The sequence below is a fragment of the Megascapheus bottae genome, chromosome 24, assembly GCF_031878675.1.
Source record: "Megascapheus bottae isolate mThoBot1 chromosome 24, mThoBot2.hap1, whole genome shotgun sequence".
Taxonomy (NCBI): Eukaryota; Metazoa; Chordata; class Mammalia; order Rodentia; family Geomyidae; genus Megascapheus; species Megascapheus bottae.
In genome coordinates, this window is record NC_143532.1 from 13,385,325 (window position 1) to 13,408,491 (window position 23,167).

General features: G+C 48.5%; 1 protein-coding gene across 1 annotated transcript in view; it reads right to left on the reverse strand.

Annotated features, from left to right (window-relative positions):
- Positions 1-2,482: 2,482 nt before the first annotated feature.
- Cdh5 (cadherin 5) overlaps positions 2,483-23,167 on the reverse strand; it is a 29,094-nt gene continuing 8,409 nt past the window's right edge. The window contains exons 2-12 of the mRNA XM_090357531.1: positions 21,233-21,455; positions 13,825-14,113; positions 13,295-13,411; positions 11,939-12,103; positions 10,105-10,292; positions 9,005-9,255; positions 7,939-8,081; positions 6,591-6,715; positions 6,197-6,305; positions 4,895-5,140; positions 2,483-3,587 (exon numbers count right to left, since the gene is read on the reverse strand). Coding sequence (XP_090213657.1) covers positions 3,070-3,587; positions 4,895-5,140; positions 6,197-6,305; positions 6,591-6,715; positions 7,939-8,081; positions 9,005-9,255; positions 10,105-10,292; positions 11,939-12,103; positions 13,295-13,411; positions 13,825-14,113; positions 21,233-21,421 — 2,340 coding nt within the window. The 5' untranslated portion in view covers positions 21,422-21,455 and the 3' untranslated portion in view covers positions 2,483-3,069. The remainder of the gene's footprint in view (positions 3,588-4,894; positions 5,141-6,196; positions 6,306-6,590; positions 6,716-7,938; positions 8,082-9,004; positions 9,256-10,104; positions 10,293-11,938; positions 12,104-13,294; positions 13,412-13,824; positions 14,114-21,232; positions 21,456-23,167) is intronic.

A 23,167-nucleotide genomic window follows, 5' to 3' on the forward strand; every position in this document is an offset into this window, starting at 1 on the left:
CCCTAGACCTCTGAACCACCTCCCATACTCTGCCAGGACTTGGGTTAGGGATGGGAATTTGTTGATCCAGTGCGCCCTCTTGTGGCCACCAAAGGATGCCATTTCCCAACCACTTCATAACTACAATGTGGCTCTCACATTCCACCATGGGTTTCATATTGATCATCCGTGAAAGGTCATGCCCTGCCCAGGGGGAGGAAAAGGGCTTAGGGTTGATACATCTCTTGCTAATATTCTTTTGGTCAAGCTGGGAATCCAGAGACATGGATGTTTTGATTCATCGGGAGGTGACTTCTGGGCTTCTTTGAGAAGGAAGTGAAGGACAGCTCTCATGGACTCCAAGCCTGGTGCAATGTAGGTTCTGAGAGAAGGCGCCACAGACAGGTGGAGAAAAGATCAACTAGCCTGAGGAGGTGACTGCAGAAATGTCAGGATAAGGCAACCTGGACACCGGCAGGAATGGGCAGAACTGACGATTTTTGGAACTCTGGAAATGAACCCCAAACTTACAACAGGAGTGTCTGTCCAAGAAAAGCGGCTAACTGTCGATGAGAATAGCAAGCGTCGTGGCATCCTGACATGCTCCAGTTCTATCCCCTGTCCTTCATACTTGGCAGCCTTAGTTCCCATTCAGTCACAGTGAACGCCAGGGCCAGATGGAGGTGGCGCTTTCCCAAATCACCGATACCTGTTATCATCTAACCGGCCTGGTGAGTCCCTGCAAGACCTCACTACCAGGCTGGGTTTATTTGACATGATCTGGACACAATCAGTGTTAAAGCTTTAACACAGAAGGTTTCTAGCCCTTGCTGGCAGCCAGGGCATATTAGAAGATGCCCAATCTTTGAAAAGGAAAAGTTGAAGAATAAGCTGTCCTTAGAGGGTTCTGGAAAACCCTGGTTTGAATGGAAAATGATGCTGAAGCCCCAAGTACCTAGGACTCTGCTGTGTACACTGAGCGAGAGGGAGAGGTGGGATGTGAACCTGTGACTGGGAGGACTGGGAGGAGCAGAGGCTGGTCTGGGTGTTCTTTGTTGTCTGTTACAATCTGCTTTCTTGGCGACCCCTTGCCCTCTGGATTCCTCTCATGATGGTGTCAGCATACGCTTGTGTGTGTGTGCCTGTTTGCACATGTGTGCATATGTGTATACGCAAAACATGAATCTATGCATGTACGTGTATGCACACACGTAAACCTGTCTATACCAACACAAATCTATATAAATATGTATAGAAGAAAACAAACACTTATGCATGTGGTCCATTAGTGCATATGCACAATTTATATGTGCACACATATGTATATCAATGCATGCATGTGTGCACATGTGTATGTGTGTATGTATATGTACACGAGTGCATATGGGTGACATGTATGCATACGCATGCATGCGCATGTATGGATAGGCAGGCATATGCATGCATGTGCATACATATGTGTTTCACTGGAGCTGTCTTTGCTCTAGAAATGGAAGGATTTCAAGATTTTCCTTTATTTAAGTATAAAAAAAATACAGTACAATTCATGCACCAGGATGGTCACTATATAATTACTACCTGTAGAGCGATTACTACAAAGATAGGGAATAGGAGGTTATAGGAATTGTTTCTCTAACTCAAAAAGTCTTATTCTCTATGTCCAAGAGGGTGTGAAGCTGGTAAGTATTGTTAGTAAAAAGATGATCATAGAAAACTAAAGACTGGTTAAGCAAATGTCAGCGTTATTTACAATTGCCTGTGGTGGGAGGGGCCTGGCCCAGCTGGGGGTGGGAGAGGGGAGAGTGATGCCCAGATGTCTCCTTCCCTGCCCTTCTGGTCCACAGGGCCTGTTGGCAGAACTTGGTGGGGGTGGAGTGAGGTGGAGGGTGCTGGAAAGCAGGAGCAGGGCAAGGGTTTGCCCTCCACAGGATGTGCCTGAGGGTCTGTTCCCTGAGATGTGGCAACAAGGGGGTGGAAAGGCAGATGGATGGCACAGCTCTGTCAGGTTGTCATGGAGTCTGGACATTGGCCAGACTTGCTGAGGGCAACATCTTGGAGGTTTCCAAGATGAGTAGGGAGAGGAAAGAAAGATGGGGAGAGTGTGAACGACCAGGTGAGGCAGAGATGGGGGTGGGGGGTGGGGAGAGAGGGCTTCTAGTCCAGATAAGCTGCCTCCCTACAGGTGAACCTAGTTGACGATGGATGACAGTCAGATTGTGGGGTGGCAGGGGGGGGCGGTCGTCCCAGCTCCTCCAGACCCTTCTCCAGAAAGGGTGGGTGTGGAGGTGGCCCAGGCTCCACTGTCCCTCCAGGATGAATTCACAGTTGCTTCAAGTTCAGCAAGCCAGTTCCCTGAATGGATCAGCACTCAGATGTGTCATAGTCAGTGCGATGGCAGGCCTACAGGGGTCCCCTCAGGATTCCAGGTCAGGAGCTGCCATGGGGTGGGGAGGGGTTGGGGAGGGACCAGGGAGGGGTCTGACATGTGTGTATGTGTGTGTGTGTGTGTGTGTGTGTGTGTGTGTGTGTGTGTGTGTGTGTGAAGGGGTCACAGCAGGGATGGGAGTGGAGAGTAGGTACGATGGTGTCTCTCTTAGGACTAGGCTTCAGAGAGTCTCTTGTCCTTCAGGTCGTGTGTCTAGCTTTCTGTCTCCCAGCAGGCAGGCACCAGGACCTTTCAGGCCTCCTCAAGGGGGTGTGTGTGTCCAGTGACCTCAAGGAAAGCCCCTCGCTTTGCACAGCATTGGAACAGCCACTCTGCTCGACAGCCCTTCAGAGTCAGGAAAACGTCTTGGAGCTAGATCTGTGATCTGGGAACTCCGCAGGGCAATTTGTCAGTCCAAGCACAGACAAAACATGAACCGGCAAGCACGGCCACTTTCCAACCTTTTTAGGGGGTACTGGGATAGATCATTGAAATATCACGGACCTGGGGGTTGCCCCCTAGGGATTCTAAGGTCTTTGGCATCTGGGAGGGAGGGGTGATGGGCTGGGGAGTGTCTCCCTGGAAGACTTGGTTGTAGGGTGGAACTTGCCAAGGCTGCAGTGGGTTTTGGGGGGGGGTTCCCCAGGTTTGGACGCCTGTGACCCCTAGTACATGAGCTCCTCCCGGGGATCAGATCCGTACAGCCCTGCAAGCATCTTGAACCTGGGCCCCCAGTCGTTGAGGAAATCGTAATCGATGTCAGAATCATCGGAATTGGTGGCCAGGGAGCTGAGGGATTCGGCGATGGATTCCGAGCCCTCGAAGTCGTAGATGTGGAGCGTGTCGTAAGGAGGACCGTCGCCATCATGGTCTGCCTCGTCCTTCTTCACCTGGATCATCGCTGCCATCTCCCCAGGCCCACCTTGTATGCCTGGTGCCACCCGAGGCTGCTTCTGCACCTGGCTGTAGACTGGTGGCCGGGAGTCCACCATAACCCGCTGGGGCTTGGCTCTGCCAGGCCGGGCCGAGTTGAGCACCGACACATCGTAGCTGGTGGTGTCCATCTCCCCTCCGCCCTCCTCGTCGTAGGTGACCAGCTGCTCGTGGATCTCCGGCACGTGCTTGCCGCTCGCCTTGGCCTGTTTCCGGAGCCGTCTCCGCAGGAAGATGAGCAGCGTGATCACTGCCAACCAACAAGAGCCACACATGGTCAGACAGGATCTACTCCCCGTCCCCTCGGGGAGGGCCATGAGGGTGGGCGGGGCCCAGATGTATCATGGGTCCATTATGTCCCATGGGATTGAGTCCCCATGCACCCTCTTTTGATGCTTTTGGCTTTCTTGGGTGGTGGTAAATCTACTGGTGGTGAATTCTCTCTCTCTCTCTCTCTCTCTCTCTCTCTCTCTCTCTCTCTCTCTCTCTCTCTTTCTCTGTCTCTCTGCTGGAAGACTTGTGCTCTAGTTTTTTTTTTTTTTTTTTTTTTTTTTGCTTAAGGCTGGTGCTCTGCCATCTGAACCACGCCTTCACATCCTGAATTTTGCTGGTTAGAGATAAGAATCTTGGGATTATTTTTTCTGCTCAGGCTGGCTTGGAACTAGGATCCTCAGATCTCAACCTCCTGTGAAGCTAGGATTACAGGCATGAGCTACTGGTACCTGGTTCAATTGCGGTGCTATGGATGGTGTCACTGTCTTGATTGTCGTTAGTATTACTCATTGTTGGCTCGAGGGATTGGGGTCTGGATGCTCACGGAAGGCACAGAAAGGGACAGGCCCAGCAGAGCCACGGGTAAACTCTGGAGCAGGTCCTGAGTGTGAGCCATTCAGCCCTTCCACCCTGGGCCTGGCCACTGGGGTGCAAGGTGAGCCTCACCCTCCACCCAGCCGTCAGTGGACAGATATCAGTAGCGAGGCATCTGCTCCCTGGCAAGAACCTCGGGCAGAGTCCCAGGCTGCCTTCCAGCCATTATTTGCCAGTCCTGGGACTTGAACTCAGGCCTGGGCACTGTCCTTGAGCTTTCTCAAGGCTAGAACCCTACCACTTGAGCCACAGCACCACTTCCAGCTTTTTCTGTGTATGAGGTACCAAGGGATTGAACCCAGAGCTTTATGCATGCCAGTCAAACGCTCTACCACTTGGCCATGCTCCTGGCCCCAGAGGTTAATTTTGGAAGTGAAGAGTAAGGGAGGGGCTTTGCAACCTGGCCTTCTCTCCTCTCCCCTACCCTGCCCTCAAGCATCCTGTTTATGGTGCTCCATTTTTGCATTCTGCATATGGAACCCTGTGGCTTGGTGTGTGTGTGTGTGTGTGTGTGTGTGTGTGTGTGTGTGTGTGTGTGTGTGCACTCGCACGCATGCATGGGCTCATGCATGCTCACAATGGTCCAGAGCAGCCTCGCAGGCCGGAGCTGGGCTAAGAGGGACCCCAAGCCTCTTCTGCAGGGATGCCCCCTGCCTGGCCCCTCCCTGCCACCCCCCCCCAGCCACTGACCTGTGATGGTGAGGATGCAGAGGAAGATGGCCACCAGAGCCTGGATGCTGACGCCCACCTGGGCGGCCACCCCCTCACAGAAGGTGAACTCGCCTTGATCGTTGCATTTGCACACGGCCACTGCCAGTGTGTTGGTGCTTGTCAGGCTGGGCATCCCATTGTCGGAGATGAGCACGGGCAGGTAGTGGACCTTGGCATAATCCCGATCAAATGGCCCGTACTTCACAGTGAGATTGGCGGTGTTATCTGCAAAGACCCGAGGCCACAGCATGAGCTTCTGCCAGCAGTGTCTGCCTCTTTGCCTCTTCTTCCAGGAAGCCCCACCTGTCTATGTGTCAGTCCATCTACAACCCTGGGCTTCTTCTCTACCCTTTTGCATCCCTTGTATTCCTAGTTCAGTCACTAAATCCTGTTCTTTGACAGATGACTCAGTTTGGGAAACTGCTTTGACCCAGCCTGGAAGAATGGCTCAGCCAGAATGTAAAATTCCTGCTCTGTTTTTGTGGGCATCCGTCTCCTAAATTCCCCCCAACACACACCAATAACAGAGGCCTTTCTCTTTTGGTTCAACTAATTATCCTGCTGTTTCAGATGACCACAAGTGGTGGGGAAAAGTAAACTTTGAAACATCCTTGAGCATGGGGCTAAGTTCAAGGGCTGTTTCTGCTCTCTCTGCCAAGGATCATTATAATATTGTCCACTCTCTCCCCACTCCAGTCGCCGTTGTCCTGTATACATGAATGCTCTAAAGCTGGGAATGGTGGCACACTCTTATAATCTCAGCTATTCAGGAGGTGGAAACAGGACGACCACAACTTGGGGAAAAGCAAGATGTAGAAAAATAATCTTAAAGGCAAAAGGGCTGGGGGGGGCCTTTCTCAAGGGATAGTATACCTGCCTACTAAGTGCAAGGTCACAGTACCTCCAGGAAAGCAACAACAATGACAACAACAAAGACTATCTCCAGGGATCATTTCAAATCATCCTAATTTTCAGACTCCTGGCTTATCCCACCTCTCCCACCTCCTCTTCCTCTTGGTTCAGTCACTGTGGACAAAGGACAGACGATCTGCCTTGTGTAGACGGTAAACAATGGAGGCTACAACAGTTAGCCATTTACTAGATTTCAAACCAGCCCCGTTGTGTATCAATATTCTGCAGACTTGCAGGACTAGCAGGACTTTCATATAAATGGGGACCTAAGACCAATCTGTTGTCCTGGTCCTTGACCTTGGGGCTTCAAGACTCTAATGCCCTCCCCTCCCCCTGCCCTCCTGCTGAGAGCTGGCCGTGGATACTCACCATGATTATCTGTGAGGGTGAAGTTGCTGTTCTCCGTGTTCAGCGTGAACTTGAACTTGACATTTTTTGGTGTAATGTCCTCATCTATTGCGGAGATCTGCAGGACCAGCTTGAGAGGGGAGAGATGGTCATTATGGTTATGGGGGGGTGGCTTGGGGTTCAGCAATGGTGACTTTGGGTTTAAACCTGACCAGGGCTACCTTTTCATTTTCAGTTCTAAAGAGTCCCTCCGCTCCCAATCCACTTTTCCACTACGATCCTGTCCCCATCCGTCTAATCCACCCTTTAGCCATTCTCCCCGAGCCTCAGTCTCTCCATCTGTGAAACAGGAATTGTTTATTTAGCATTAAGCTCACGGGAACAAGTGCTTCCCCTGTCACTCAGCCAGACTTACTTTGCCCGGGGGTGCGTTCTCACACACTTTGGGCTCGTAGGGCTTGGCAAACTTTGGGGCGTTGTCATTCTCATCCAAAACTTCAATGTGGACCTGCACAATGGATTCTTTGCCTGTGGAGAGTCCTGTGTGGAGAAGACAAATTGTCACCACCCTGGCCTCCACAGATGTGGGTCTTGGTGGCAAGGAGGGATATCCTGAAGGATTCCCACATCCTGCCAGCAGAGGGTGCTGTGTATCTCCAAAAGAGGAGCCTGCGGTGTGGAAGAAGACAGGTAAACCTCAGGTAAGGAGTGTTACCTATGGGATGCTTAGTTTCCAAGCACCCAAAAAGGTACAGGTGGCTCACATCCTCACATCTGTAATCCTACCCGGGAGGCTGAGATCTGAGGATCACTGTTCAAAGCCAGCCCACACTGGAAAATCTGTGAGACTCAGCTACCTAACACCAAAGAGCTGTACGTGGAGTCCTAGACCAGCACCCCCACACAACTCTATTATATTAAAAAGGTTTTCATAATTCATTAAATCAATCAAATAAATAGTATTGATTAATATGTGTTAATAAATAGTGATGTAATTATTGAAACGATGTAACCCTTCTCTGGGTCTCTGTGGGATCTTGGTACAGTGGCCTGTGAATCTTGCTCTGGGAGGATGGTTGTGATTCTTTCTCTCCTTTCCTTTCCTTTCCCCTCTCCCCTCACCCCTCCTTCCCTTCTTTCTATTTATACTCTGTGTGAGTTTAAAAACTGGTTTTCATTATCTTTAAGTATTTATTCAAAGGGGTTTCAATTCAACATTCCCACTTATGAGTACAATGTGTCTTATACTTAATCTCACCGCTTCCATCATTCTCCCCCATCTCTCCCAACCCCACCCACCCCCTCAAGTTACCCCATTGTGACTTTCTGCTGCAGGTCAAGGGTTCTCCCAACCCCTCCCTGCCAATTCCACCCCTGCTTCACTCACAGTTTACATGATCTTTGGAGAACCTCACTCTTTAGTGGACAGTGGCTTCACATTGTAAACCCAGCTCATGAGCGGGTGCATACCTCCCCTCTGAGAAAGCCATTTCTCAGCCATTGTTGCTGAAAACCCCGTGATGCTCTCACACCTCTCCCCATGAGGCCTGCAGAGAGCTGTCTAAGAAGCTGTGTGTTCAGTAAGTACTTAGGCCATTTTCAACCTAGATGAAAATACTTACCTGTGCAGCCTGCCTTTTAACAATGCTTCTCAAATGATGCTGTATGTGAAATCCAGATGCCAGATTATACCAGATGTGAAAGAATAAGAGGAAAGGGAAAAAAAAGCCCAGGCCATCCTGGCACACAGGGACCAGACTCACCATTAGGATCCAATTCTCTGGCCTCCACAGTCAGGTTATACCAGGGGTAGACTTCTCTGTCCAGTTCTTTCTCGTTGTTAATAGCCCCATGCTTGTTTATGCGGAAGAATTGACCTTTGTCACTGGTCTTGCGGATAGAATATCTGCCGGGGAAGAGAAAATTCTGTGACTTTGTATTGTTTGATGACTTCATCTTCCTCAGTATGGCTGTTCAGGCCTTCTCCACACTCATTGCAGGGGGAGTGAGGGGAGCGAGATGGCAGACTAAATAAACAGGAACCCGAGACTCCATCAGTAGCACTTTCAGAGGCGACCGAGTGACACTAGAATCAACTACACCACAGCTGGGATTTTTTTTTTTGGTACATGTGATCATGAGCAGACAGGTAGGCAAGAGCCAGGGAGGAAATAAAAAAAGGGAGAAATGGTGACTCCAACTGATAATCCTAGTTACTAGACATGGAGAATTGCAGTTTGAGGCGTGAAGATTGGTTAGATTCTGTCTTAATGAATGCCTGGATGCATCGGCATGTAGCTGGTAGCCTATGTAAAACAAATATCACAAATAAACAAATGAAAAAAACCCAGCATACATGAATCTATGTGGCCATGTGGTCTGGGAAGGAAGGCTGGACCAGGCCCACATTGAACCTTTCCCATAAGTTATCTGGGTGGTGTGGGTCGTTAATATTTCCTATACAGACCTGTGTGTTATTTCTCTGTATGATATAGTCCTTTCTTAGTTTAATTTAGTAAATTAATAAAACTTTTTTTTGGGAGGGGGGAACAAAGGGGCTTCAGGATGTCATCTAGTTGGTTGCTTTCTGGGCTGTGAAGTCTGATTATATGGTATCCATGGTAATTGTGATGCAAATACAAGGCCCTTCAAGGTAGGAAGAACCAGAAGGCCAGAGGTATCAGTGAACAGGGTTTGGGTGTCTGGTGCCATTGCTGCCTTTTGCCAGGCATGTGCTGGCAGTAGCCAGGCTCCCTCACTGAGCATTCATCTCAGAGGAGCAGACAGAACCCCAATGCCAAGACCATGGCTGTTCACATGCCCTCTTACCCAATGGGAAGCCGAGCTTCGTCGGGGTCTCTGGCCATCACTGAGCCGACTAGAGGTTTCTTCTGGTTCTCCAGCAGTTGGAAGTGGTAGAATGGTTGCTGGAAGATGGGCGGTTCATCCACGTCACTGATGTTGATGACAACCCGGGCTTTGCTTTTGCTGGAGATACCGCCTAGGTACCCGAGGTTGATGGTAGGGTCTGTGGCCTCAATGGTGAAGGTGTATCGTCGGATGAGTTCATAATCTAGCCTCTGAGAGGAAAACATGGGTGGGGGGAGAATTACAGTGATATTTGTAATGAACCAGGCTGGATCTGTATGGCCTCCCTATGACTGTGGTCCTAGATGACAGCCACTGACAAGGTGGCCTGAGCCAGTGAGATTTCCAAGACCACCAGGGAGCAGTCTTCAGCTCATTTCACCCCATTCAGCCCTAGCGCTCTGGGCCCAGCCCTGCTCCAAGCATCTATTGTAGTCACACAGGGGATCAGTCCTGCTGTCAAGGACATCACAGACCAGGTACTCTTGGACATGACTTTGTCCAAGAAGCTTCTAGAAGGCTGCTTGCCCAGCAAACCCCTATTCATCCTTCATGATTCCAGTGAAAAAAGCCAGGACAGGGCAGTGTGAAACAGTAAACAGTGCACTGCATTTTTTTTTCTATGTGCTTTGGAGACCATTCTTCTGGCCAGACACAGGCCAGGGAAGAAAATACTGGAGGCCTAGCCCTTTACGAGCAGCCCTCCATCAATACTGCAGTAACTAGTGTATAAATCTCCAGCTCCTTACCTCCAGGTGCTACAACGCTGAGACGTGTGCATACTATCCTTTATCTGAGTCCCAGGGGACCCCCAGGCCCTTATCTCCCCCTCCCCCCAGCCACCGCCCCACTACACTTCTGCTTATTAATGAGCTCAACATTAGTCCTGTCACTGTTCCCGGAGTTTTCTGGAATCATCTTCCCAAGAAGCAAATCACACCCAAATCTTTGCCTGAGTCTGGGAATTCCTGGTGCTCTGTCTGGCTCAGAGCATTCTCCTCTGACAGCCTGGGCCCAGAGCGGCATCCAGGGGTGAAGCCTGCTGTGAAGGGTCCTCTCACCTTCATGGGCTTGATGATCCCCTGGTTGTGGTCTGGGTCTGTCTCGATGGTGAAGGTGTCTCTGTACTCGCCCTGAACAATGCTGTACTTGGTCATCCGGTTTTGAGGCTCATCCGGGTCCTCCACAAACAGGAAGCCCACGGGGCTGCCCACACGCACGTCTTCAGGCACCGTAAATGCGTACATGTCTGAGGCAAAGAGGGTACCCCATTGGGTTAATGACATTAACAAGGTATTACCCCTTCCTTCATACGACTTTGCTAATGTGTGTATATGTGCGGTGTGCATATCTATATGTATATATGCATGTGTATTGCAGTATACATATACATATATATTATAATCCTGAGGATTGAACCCAGGGCCTTGTACATGCTAGTCAAATGCTTTATCACTGAGCAACATCTCCATCTTTTTTTTTTTTTTTGCCAGTCCTGGGCTTGAGCTCAGGGCCTGAGCCCTGTCCTTGGACTTTCTCAAGGCTAGAGCTCTACCACTTGAGCCTCAGCACCACTTCTGGCTTTTTTCTATGTGTGTGGTACCAAGGAATAGAACCCAGGTCTTTGTGCATGCTAGGCAAGCACTATACTACTAGGCCAAACTCCCGACCCCATCTCCAGTCGTTTTGAAAGACAGGGTCTCACTATGCTTCTTCCAAGTCCTAGATTACAACAAGCACGAATCACTGCACCCTTCTATCTCCTCTAATATATATGTATATATATATACACACACATATTATATATCTATACATACACACATACATACATTTGTTTTTATTGGTCATGGGGCTTGAACTCAGGGCCTAGGTGCTCTCCCTGCGCTCTTTTGCTCAAGGCTATTGCTCTACTACTTTAAGCCATAGCTTTATTTCCAGGTATTCAGGTGGTTGATTTGAATAAGAGTCTCATGGACTTTCCTGCCCAGGGTAGACTTTGAATTGTGATCCTCAGATCTCAGCCTCCGGAGTAGTTAGGATTACAGTCATGAACCACCAGCACCTGGCTGACTTTTCCATATTTTGACACAGGGAATTGTCACGCTAAAACTATTGATAACAGCAATTATACTGATACTCCTTGGGATTCTGGGTCTTAAGGCTAAAAGGTCTGACATATCCATTGGTCCATCCACCCATCCTTCTAGCCATCCAACAAGTAGTCACTGCTAAAGGACTTATTGTCAAGAGAGACAAATCTTGGCTTCAGGGAGCGTACAGTACACAGCACATGCCACTGCAGGAGGACTGGTGTCTTTGGGGCACGTGAGCCACTAAATGGTGTCTGCATTTGTGTTTGCTGTGAAGAGAGCCTTTCCTTCCCACTTGCCCAGGGTATGGAGAAAGCTCTTGGTAGGCACTTTTGGAAGAGAATCCGTGTATGGGTGCAGTGAGGTCCTATCCCTGGCTGTCTCCCTGTTCAGTACTTCACAGGCACTTTGTGGGTGGGACTGAGTCTCTGGATAAAATTGCCCTGCTTCACAAAGTAGGGCTTAGGCACGGTGGCAGCGCCATTAGGAGTTTGAGTCCTCTCTGTCTATTGGGAAAACCCGTGCTGAGGCCACCTGGATGGCCTCTGGAGTGAGGCACAGAAATGGAGGCAGGGCCTCTCCTGCATCTGGATGACTTCTTGGGACCTCAGGATCATCCTGAGGAGTGGGCAGAGAGAAAGAGAGAGAGAGAGAGAGAGAGAGAGAGAGAGAGAGAGAGAGAGAGAGAGAGAGAGAGAGAGAGAGAGAGAGAGAGAGAGATTTGAAGTATCTCGCCCAGAGCCCCACACTCAGTGAATGAGCCCAACCAGTCCCCCAAAACCAAGGCCCCAGGGGTGAGGCTTACCCTTAGTGAAGATGGGGAAATTATCATTGATGTCTTGCAGAGTGATCAGCACAGTGGCAGTGCCAGATTCTCCCCGGAGACCCTGGGCATCTCGAGCTTCCACCACCACCTCATATTTGGGTTGCTTCTCTCTGTCCAAGTTTTTATTTGTGGTGATAATGAGTCCTGCAAAAGTGTCCCAGAGGGAACCATATTACCCAAGGAACTTTGAGACAAATAAAAATGCTCCTGCTGCCTGACCTAGAAAGAGCCAGTACTGTCTACAACTCCACTGGCCAAACAGTGTGGTCTGAGACTGGTATTAGCTGCTGAGCACTCTGTGCTCAGGGAGATCATAAGGCCATATCCAGGCTCAGAGTGGGAGAGTGCAGCGATGGATTAGTGATGTCTGTCCTGGTGCACCACAGAATAATAGTGGCAGCTGCATTTTGTGTTTGTTTTCCTTCTGAAAGACAGGGTGTCCCAGCCTTGTTTTGAGCACTCAGTCCTGATACTTTTATTTTTCCTTCTATTTTGCTAAATCAAACTAAATTTTGCCCAAGAAAGCCAAAGGATCATCCTTCAGTCCTCTAAGGAATGGCAACTGAACTCAGTATGTGAGTCAGATAAAAACTTAGAGGAGTTAGGCCTGCCAATCATAGCGAGCCAGTTTTTCATTTCTATTTAAACAAGGCAACCCTGTATCAGCTATTTCTGGACCTCACTTCTTTGTTCTGTGTGTTAGTTTCCCTTTCCTATCCATACATGCTGTCATGATCACCATGTCATCATCAACATTCCTTTGAGTTTCTCTGAATCTGTTTTGGCTCTGGGTTACCCAATTTGTAAATTAATTTCTACCGAATTTCATCTGTCTCAAGCCTTTCTTTTCACAGGTCACAAGGGTGACAGTGTGGCTGTGCTCTGTTCATGCATCCTTACTCCAGATCTCTAGAGGGTGAGTAGCAGGGCTGGGTTTGGAAACCAGAGCTGTCTAAATAAAGACTGGCTACTCAGCATTCCCTGCTGTCTCTTGGTCAGAGTTTTGGAGAACAAGTTCCTGATTTTGTGACCGGACTTGAGATGTGTCTCAGGCTCCTGTTATTTGTTTCCTTCTTCCCTCTTCAGCCCCATTTTTTGCAGGGAGGTGCACTGGGGTTTGAACTCAGAACTTTGCACAGGCCAGGCTGCCCCTGTACCACTTGAGCGATGGTGCCCCCCCCCAAACCTCTATCTTGTTTTCCTGTGAAATGCCTATCATGCCATGGCTAGTGGCACATGTCAGGCTGTCTGCCCTTCGGTGTCAGCACCCGGAACCTTTCTCCTCACCCCAGCCCGTCAAATTAGTGCCCACCCCCAAGGGTTAGTCACACAGACCAGAATTGTCGATGGCAAAATTCTCATCTCCTCTCAGGATTTGGTACATGACAGAGGCATGATCGGCCACCGTGGGGTCATCTGCATCCACGGCGGTGACACGGATCACTGGGGTCCCTGCGGAGAGGAGAGTCTTGGGCTTGCTGCTTATGGCTCTGGCCCCCTTGGCCCATTTCCAGATGGGGCGCTGCCATCCCCCTCACCCCACCCCAGGTTGGAAGGAAAAGATTTTTTTTATTTCCCTGAGGGCCCTGGTGAGGGTGATGGTGTGACAGTGGGGAGGGGGGTTAGGCAGGTGAGTGGTGAACAGGTGGTGTGTGCATGTGTGGGAAAAGGAGGAGAGGATGACTGATGAGAGAAACCCAGGAAAGCAAGGAGCTGCTTTTCCTTATCCTGAAAGGGTGTGGTGCATATAAAGGGCTGAGAAGTGAAGGCGGTGGCCTCATATTCTTCATCTCCTGATGCGAGAGAAGAGGCTGCAGATAGAGGAGAGAGGAGGGAGGAGGGGCCCAGATGGATTGGGGACATACCCACAGGTGACATCTCGTGAACGGACGCGTTGAACAGCTGGTATTTGAACACAGGCCAGTTGTCATTTACATCGTGGACTTTGATGGTAAAGTTGGAGGGAGGCTCCAGGTTCTCATTGGTGTTCTCGTCCACCACAAGGGCGGTGAGGAGGTACTCGGAGACCTTCTCTCGATCCAGCCTCTCAAAGGCATACACATCCCCCGTTTTCGAATTTACCCGGAACAGCTTGCCGGCAGAGGCTCCTTGGAGAACGTACTTGGCATTCTTCTGGTTCACATTGGAATTGATCTGAGAGGGGAGGGAGAGGCACCATGCTGGGATTGGGCTGTGTGGTGGTGTATGTGAGTGTGTGTGTGTGTGTGTTCGAAAGTACCTAATCTTTCTGACTTGTTTTCTCATCTGTGAAAGGGAGCCATTATAGCTCTTGAGTTTGAGTTGCTGTAAGATGTAGAGCTGTACTTTTGAAAATGAGTCCCAGAAAACCTTGAAGTTCCAGCCAGTTGTGTGCTGGGGCTAGTTTTATATTGGCATGGCTTTGAGATTCTGCTGAAAAGTGCAGTATTCTTTGTGAGCTGGCTGTTAAACACAGCTGTTAGGTTAAAAATGAAAACACATATACTTAAGAGCCAAGAAAGCCTTAAAAACAAAGATCAACAAATACTAAGACTTTATCACTCACTAATGATCCTGTTGCCTTCTACCACAGTCTTGAGATGCTCATTGGATGCCTTCAGTATGACAGTATATGGTGATACTAAATGAGGATGTATTTTGTCCCAACTTTGCCTTCAGGGAGGCCATTTGGCAGCTTAAAGCAGCCACAGGGAGAGTGTTTACACCATGGAAATTAGCAGATACAGTGTAGCAGGATTGCGTCTCCTGAGAGCCAGTTGTCAAATATTTATCAGCACTCTACTGATATTGGTCAATTTACTTTGGAGATGGTAATAAAATGTCTTCTTGGAGATTTACTGCGTCCAATCTTGCAGAAAAGTACTCCGATGAGCCTTATTTAACTCAGAATGTCCCACTGTTCTTTGAATACCCAGGCATTTTTCTCCCCTTTGTAACACATACTATTAGTGTCCCAAAGAATAAAATGTAGAGAATAATGTGTATCAAAGCCCTTCCATGAACACATTTCTCAGTAAATGCTGGTTATTGTTAATGATATAACCACAAGTTAAAGGCCATTAGAAGATCAGGAGTGTTGAACATTCTGTTCATAAAATATCTTAGAGAATACCAAGACTGTAAGATAATGGTATCTCAGACACACAAAATGGTACTCTTCTAGAAGATTAGAATGAATAGAAGTTAATATATATATATGCATATATATGTGCATACACACACACATATATATATGTACATGTTTGTATATATATAAAATGTCTACTTGGCAGTCTCCATGGTGGGGACAGAGGGACATACAGATGCTATGCTGGCTGTGAGGATTAAGGCCGGACTCAGGGGTGGCAGCATGGGGGTTCAGATGCAGTATGGACTCCTGGGCAAGCTGTGGCAGAAACCACAAAGCCTGCAATTTCAGGGAGAAAGTAGGAGTTTCCAGAGGGTTATGATCCAATTCTATGCAGTCTATAAAGTGTCCTTAGGGCTTCAGCAGTCATTGGAGCCCCTGGAGGAAAGAAATAGCAGCTGGGGAGCAGGCTGAGAAGCCAGGGAAGGTGGAGGCAGTGGAAATAGAAGAGAGGACACTATGCTTTGAGAAGAGAGGAGGATGAGGGGATAAATGGCTGGTTATGGCAGACATCCTGAGGGCACAGTTATGTTTCTCAAGGCCAGGGAATTTTATGAGGAGGTCCAAGGCCTTGTGGCTAGGATACTAGATAAACAGGTAGGTGGGGCCAGAAGTGGCTCCTCCGTTCTTCACCTGAGGCATGCAAGGACTGTGGGAACCGGGAGAAGGGCTAGCCTGGAGCTCTGTGGGATTTGTCCAGGTTGTAGTGAGATGCTTGTCCTTACTGGTTCTGAGATGTATGATGGGATCATCAGGGAGAGATGAGAGGAAGTGGTGAATCAGAGGGTGGTGGGAATTGGAGCAGTGAAAATTTGTGAGTATATAGGTTTCTATTTGAGTCTGTCAATTTTCTTTAAATTGATTGATTTTGGTGCCGGCACTAGGGCTTGAATTCACTGCCTGGAAACTGTCCCTGAGATTTGCTTAAGGTTAGTACTCTATAACTTGAGCCACAGCATCACTTCTGGCCTTTTCTGTTTATGTGGTACTAAGGAATCAACCCAGGCTAGGTAAGCGCTCTACCACTGAGCCACATTCCCATCCTTGTCCCTTAGCTATTTTACTCGAGGTTGGTGCTGTACCATTTGAGCGCCAGCACTGCTTCAGTTCTTTACCGGTTAATTGGAGATTGGAGTTCTCATGGATTTTTCTTCCCTGAACTGTGATCCTCAGATCTTAGCTTCCTGAGTAGCTAGGATTATAGACACAACCTATTGGTGCCTGACTCGATTTTATTTTTTAAGAATAGTTGTTAGCTTGACTGAAAAAGCGAGAAGGAAGTCCTGAGAGTTTGTACAGGGTTATTCTTCTTTGCCTCTAGCAGGGTCATACCTTAGTGGGGTACACTCACTATAATATGGAGATCAATATTGGCACATTATTATTATTAATGGAAGTTCAAGGTTTCTATTTTATTTATTTGTTTATTTATTTTGTTGGTTGTAAGGCTTGCACTCAGGGCATGAGTCCTGTCCCTGAGCCTCTTTGTGCTCAAGGCCAGAGCTTGACCACTTTAAACCACAGGGCTACTTCCTGGTTTTTGAGTGGTTAATTGAAGATAAGAGCCTCATGGGGACTTTTTCTGCTTGGGCCCGCTTCAAACCACAGTCCTCTGATCTCAGAGGTAGCCATGATTACAGGTGTGAGCCACCAGCATTCAGCCAGTTTCTTTTGAAAACAGATTTGCATTACTGGAGTTTGAACTCAAGGCTTTGAACTTGCTGAGCAAGAACTTTGCTACTTGAGCCATGCCTCCATTCTCTTCTGCTTTTTTTTTCCTTTTAGATAGGCTCTGCAGCTTCTGCTTAAGTTATTTTTAAATTTTATTTTATTGTCAGGGTAATGTATGGGTTATAGTTATATTCATCAGGTAGTAGGTGCATTACTTCTCTCACATTGATACCCCTTCTCATGGTTTTGTCCCTGGTTCCCTCCCCCCACCCCCTCCCAATCATCTTGTTTTTGGACAGTGATTCTGCCCATTTCTGACTCCCATGTAGCTGAGATTACAGATGTGAGCTACAGTACTCTGCCTCTAAAGTGCCTTCACCATTCCAAGATTTCCTTCAGGATGACACATCTCATTTAGTCTTGTTTGTCTTTATTGAGATATTGTGATCCTCCTGTTCTCAGCCTCCTGAGTATCTAGGGTTACAGGCATGACACAGGCATTCAGATAAGTTGTAGACTAAATGTGGCTCCTCCCATCCCAGGTGCAAAGTGGGTGGCATTGTTGTCTGCCCCAGGCTGTTCACAAAGCCTTGGAGATGCCCTCTATACACTGGTGAGTTAATGGTCTTGTCTCAAGTTCTTCTAACTTGGGATGAATCTCAACCAACAGATTGTCCCCGGGGCCAACCTTTTTCCTCCGAAGGTGACTCATGGTAACCTACTGGGAAGGCTGTAGGTAAGTGATGACATTTTCCTCTCTGACACAGGACTCACATGTGCTTCGGCTGCCAGAAGCCCTGGCTTCTCCTGGGATTCACACGTGACCCTGACTGGTGTTTTCCTCCCTGGCTGGCCAGCCAGAAGAGTCTCTGGACACAGGCTGGTGTGGGTGGAGCTGTAAGAGGCCCTTTCAGTGGGTCTCATTCACTCCCTTTGGCTTTGGGGGGGTTTCTGTTGCCATGGTGAAACAAGCACCTCTCACCCAAGGGCCCCCTCCAGCCTGCTTCTCTTTCACCACTGGGTTTCCATCACTGCCTTTATATGGGGGTCTCTTTCCCCAATGCTGGCCAGGATCAAGATGAGCAGGTAAGCAACAAAGCTCATGTGGGCCACATCAACTTAGTCACAGCTACTCAACCATGCCATTCTAGCAGGAAAGCAGCCATGGAGCATTTGCTAACAAGTGGATGTGGCTGTGTTCCAGTGAAATTTTATTTACAAATCCAGGCAGGGGGACAGATTTGGCTTTGATCGCAAATCACTGCTCTAGACCTCTGGCACCATGGAGATAGGGATTACGTCTGTCTTTGCCTGATGCTGTGTTTCTACTACCAGGTCCATCCTTGGAGCTGTCCATCCTGTATGTTGGATCTGTTCTTTTTTTCTTTCTTTTTGGTCTTAGTTTTTAGTGCTACTCCTACAGCTTAAAATCAGGGTCTGAGCACTGGCCCTGAGCTGTTTTTGCACAAGATTAGTGTTCTACCACTTGAGCCACAGCTCCACTTCTGGCTTTTTCTTTTTTGGTAGTTAACTATAGACAAGGGTCTTATAGACTTTCCTGCCTGGGCTGGCTTTGAACCATGATCCTTAGATCTCAGCCTCCGGAGTGACCAGGATTATAGGCGTGATCCACTAGCACTCAATGTAGTTTGAAATTTCTTTCTTTTTTTCATTAATTTTTTATTGTAATTAATAGAAGTATTATGTTCACCAGATAGAAGGTGCACTACTTTACATACATTGATACCCTTTCTCATGTCTTGGTTGAAATTTCTTATAGTGTAAGTTTAAGTTTGAAGAAGCTGACAGGGTAAGATTTTAATACACTCCAAACTTCCTTCCTCATATCAGAATTTCAAAACTATTTGGTCCATTTATCTGTTACCATGTGTGAAATTCCATCACAAGAACCATTCCAATGAATTAGAGTGGATGATTTTGATACCCATGAGCAGTCCTCAGGGTGAAAAAAAATGTAATGTTCAATTTCAAGCTCTTAGAAGATGGCTTTGGGCTGGTCACATTAGAGGACGATAAAGTATGGATCAAAGTCCTTGGCAGTGCCCTGTGCAAAGTTCAGGCACTTCAGGACAAGTGTCCTGGAATTTACAGCTGAATGAGGTCACAGGAAAAGCATTGTTATTTTCTGATACAGGGCCTCTCTCTGTAGTTCAGACTGGCCTGAACTTCCTATCCTCTTGCCCCAGCCTCCTGAGTTCTGGAATTACAGGCGTGGGTCATCATGCCCTGCTGAAAAGAGTTTTGGAATAGGTTTAAAGCCTACTTCAGGAATGGCAAACTATGGCCCTGGAGATCTACCAGAACAATTTGATAGAGGGCCCCGGAGGCCTTTTTTTTTCATCTCGCAGGAGGAAACATTGAATGGAAGTCTTGGCTGATGTGGTCCTAAGTCCTGAACTCTCACCAGATTGGCCCCTCAGCTTGAGCATGGCCTGGCCCTGTCACTGGTACCTAGTCACAGAGTGAGGGCTGGGCCAACATGAGCTATACTGCCCCCTCTCCCTTTCACCACAGGATCTCCAGCATCACCACCATCACCATTTCCTTCCCTTTCCCTCATCCCCACAACCTCCACTATCACTACTCCATGATCCCTACTTACATGAATTCATTTCACCATGGCCAGGGAGCTAAGAGATGGGGTGTGGTGGGGCTCGAACCCCAGTAGTCTCTTGCAGGGTATGTCTTCAATGACCTAACTTCCTTCCACTAGGCCCTACTTCCTGAAGCTTCTGCTACCTTCCATTAGCATTCTAGGCTGGCAATAAAGTCTTTAAACCGTGGCTTTTGTGAGGACATGGAGGATCCAAACCAGAACATTCTATTTCTGGTCCCCAAAGGCTCATCTCCATCTCACAAGGCGATGTGTATCGAATTCCTCTCTCGATCAAGAATCCAAGTCTAAAAGCTCCTCTGAGACTCAAGGCAAGTACTTAGCTGTCAGCCTTTGTGAAAATCAAAGTTAAATCACATGCTTCCATGATAGCACAGGACAGGAAAAACATCCTCATTCCAAGAATAAAGACTCTAAAGAAGAGACAGACCTAAAGCAAGATGGAAAGCCACCAGGGTAAACATTGGATCCAGCATCTGGACACCAGGGGTGTGACATGAGCTCCAAAGGGCCTCTTTCTTAGGCTGTCTCTGTTCACTCCCTGTGGCTTTCTTCATTAGACTTTCTATATTCTTTAACTTCCTGGGGTTCCCAATATAGTGTCAGCCTCAGAACTTCATGTCCTACCCTGTCAGGGACTGCTGGCAATACCTATGCAATAGACTGAATTCTGAGCTGCCTAGAAGTTTCTTCGCTGGATAAAACCAGCCTTCCACCTTTAAACCAAGCCTCTCACCGTATCTGAGGACATGGACAAAATGTAGATGAGCTCTTTGCTAGAATGTAAGATGACTAGCTTTGAGACCAGTTCCCTTTAGGGTCCTCTTCACCTGAAACTGCATGAGGCAGTGTGTGTGGACTCTCCTCTTTCTTCCTGGCTCTACTTGGTGACCTCCTGAGTTCCCTTCAGAATCACCCATCAACCCTCATGAACAGCATGGTAAGTCTTTTCTAGTCCATGTCTTCAAACTTTCCTGACGTCTTCATGTAAACAACTCGTCCCACTACTCAGAACCAGTTGTCTGTGTTAGGTTTCCATTGCAATGTCAAAATGCCTGAGGTAATGGACAGACGGGGAGGATTTATTTTAGCTCACAGTGACAGAGGATGCAGTAAAGGATGGATAGGTCCACGGTCTTGGCTTCTCCATGGGGAAGGCAGAACGTCACGGTAGAAAGTGTGTGGCAGAGCAAAGCTGTTGACTTTATGGTGTCGGTAAACAGGTGTGTGAGAGAAACCAGGTCACCAAATCCTTTTCTAGGGCACAACTATGACTTCCTTCCTAGGCCACACCTCACCACTCTCTGGGCTCCACAGAGCCTTGAACACACAGGAACACTTTAAACTGGAACACTCTATCACCTTCTTTACTATCTGCCACATCTCCATCACCATCATAATCATCGCCCTCACCCTTGCCTCCCTCAGCCTCATCTTCATTGTCACCATTACCAGTGTCACCAATCATCATCATCATCATCATCATCATCATCATCATCATCACCTCCCTCAGGTGCCCCTTCACCATTCCCATCATCTTCATCACCATCCTCACCTCCCCTTCCCTTTCACCACCACCATTCCCACCCCGATTACTACCACCATCGCTTCCTTCCCTTTCCCAGCGCTCCCATCGTCCTCATTCCCACCATCACCATCACTCCTTTCACTTTTCCCTTCTCTCGCCCCACGGGTCACTGTCACCACTGACACCAGCACACCCACAGCGTGCTACCACCTCCTCCACCACCCTCCTCTACTGCTGTCATGCCAAGGGCTCCTCTCTGTCCCTGAGCCCCTCCCCTTGTCAATCCCTGTGGTCTGTGGCCTGTGGCCTTACCTTGCCCACGTGGTGGGGCAGTGAGTTGTTCTTCTCTTCGCTGATGTACATCTGATTCCAAATCCAGGCTCTCTTCTGGCGCCGATGGGTGGGTGGCAGGCTGAAGTCATCCAGGTGGGGAGGGTTTGGGTCTGCCATGGCTCCTGCCACCAGCAGGCCCAGGTAGGCACTCAAAGTAGCCACCAGCATGGTGGACCTGTGTGTCCTCCTGGGAGGCACAGATCTGAGGGAGGAGACACTCATCAGGGCGTGGTGGCCAGGGCCTTTGAGGTAAGCTGCTCTCTGACAACGGGACATCTTTCATCTGTCCCTTCCTCCTTCCTTCACTGTTTTACCCTGCCAACCCTGTTTCTGACCCAGTGAGCCCCCCCCCCCGCCATCCCTGCCCCTCGCCTCTTACCCCCTGGTCTGGGAGGCAGGCCAGAGATGGATCCTAAGATAAAGCTGGAAAAGTCTTATTCCCCTCTCCAGGATACAGGGAGTCAGGTGCCATGCTGTATCTCCAACATGGAGAAAGCATCCTCCGTTTTCTTTTCCCCTGTGCTCAACCAAGATTTGGGCCTAATCACTTATCATGGCCTCCAACGGAACATTGTTTTGGTGTAAATCCTCCTTATCATTCTTTTTTGGTTTGTTTGTTTTGTTGCCAATTGTGGGGCTTGAACTCAGGGCGTGAGCACTGTCCCTTGGACTTTTCTTAGGGCTAGAACTCTACCACTTGACCCACAGCTCCACTTCCAGCGTTTTTCTATGTATGTGCTACCGAGGAATTGAACATGGGCCTTTGTGCATGCTAGGCAAGAACTCTACCATGAGGCCAAATTCCTGGCCTCTCTTTATCATTCTTTAGGGGACCCAACACACCCTCCTCTTGTGTTGTGGTAACTCCAGTTTCTAGTATGCACTGTACACTTTCACTACATTTCAGGTGTTGGTGGATCCCAAGCTGACAGAAATAGCCCTCCTCCTTCCTCATTTGGTAGAAAGAGGTCTGATAACTACAGTTACATGGGTAAAAATAGCCTCAGGAGATCTCAATAACGTCCAACAACCATTAGCCTCTAGGCTAATGCCAAGAAGACCACAGTAGCCCTTAACCTGTGAAGCCCTTAACTCAGTGAAGCTCTTTGTCAGAAATAGTTAGCAATGGCCTTCTAGTACCCTTGGGAGGTTTTACTCACCCACGCTGGGTGATAGGCCACTGTCCACAGCATCACCTTTCCTGCTCACATAAAAGAACTGTACATTCTACTCCACACTGACCAGCCCCGGGAACAGATGTCTTGTTTATTCTTCCCTATATAAACTCATTTGTTATGGGACCTTGTTTGTTCATTGCCCTCTGGGCCTCATACAACTTCGCAGCATCGGCCCTACAGGTTGCTCTACCAACAAGACACACAAGAGTTGTACTTCTTCCCATCCTGGTGGGCATAAGCTTGGGTGTTACCATCACCTTCGTGGCCCTCTCTGGAGGGGGACTGGGCCACAGTTAAAGCTAGCTCATCAAGTTCAACAGCTCAAGGAGAAGCTGACACAACCCCTGAGACCTCTGCTGCTACCCTGGGCAACAACAATCTCCGCTCTGGCTGAGGTAAACCTACAAAACCAAAGGGCCCTGCAGCTCCTCAGTGCCGAAAAGGAAGGTACTTGTTTAGTGTGGGGAGAATGAACAGTGCTGCTATTACATGAACCAATCAGGTGTGTCTTAGCCTGAGGACCCGAGATTGTCAGGAGCAGAAGGAGGACTTGAACTAAATCTGTCTGAACTGAATGTTCTTCCTGATTGCCTTCCCTGTTCCCAGGGGCTGCTAGGATAAGATGTTCAGCCCCCCCCCCCCCCGCCACGACCCCCGCTTTGCCCCAGTTGGCTTGAAAGCCCCTTTGGTAACTTTTGGGTACTGCAGTCTTTAGGAAGGAATCTACCCCCCCCCC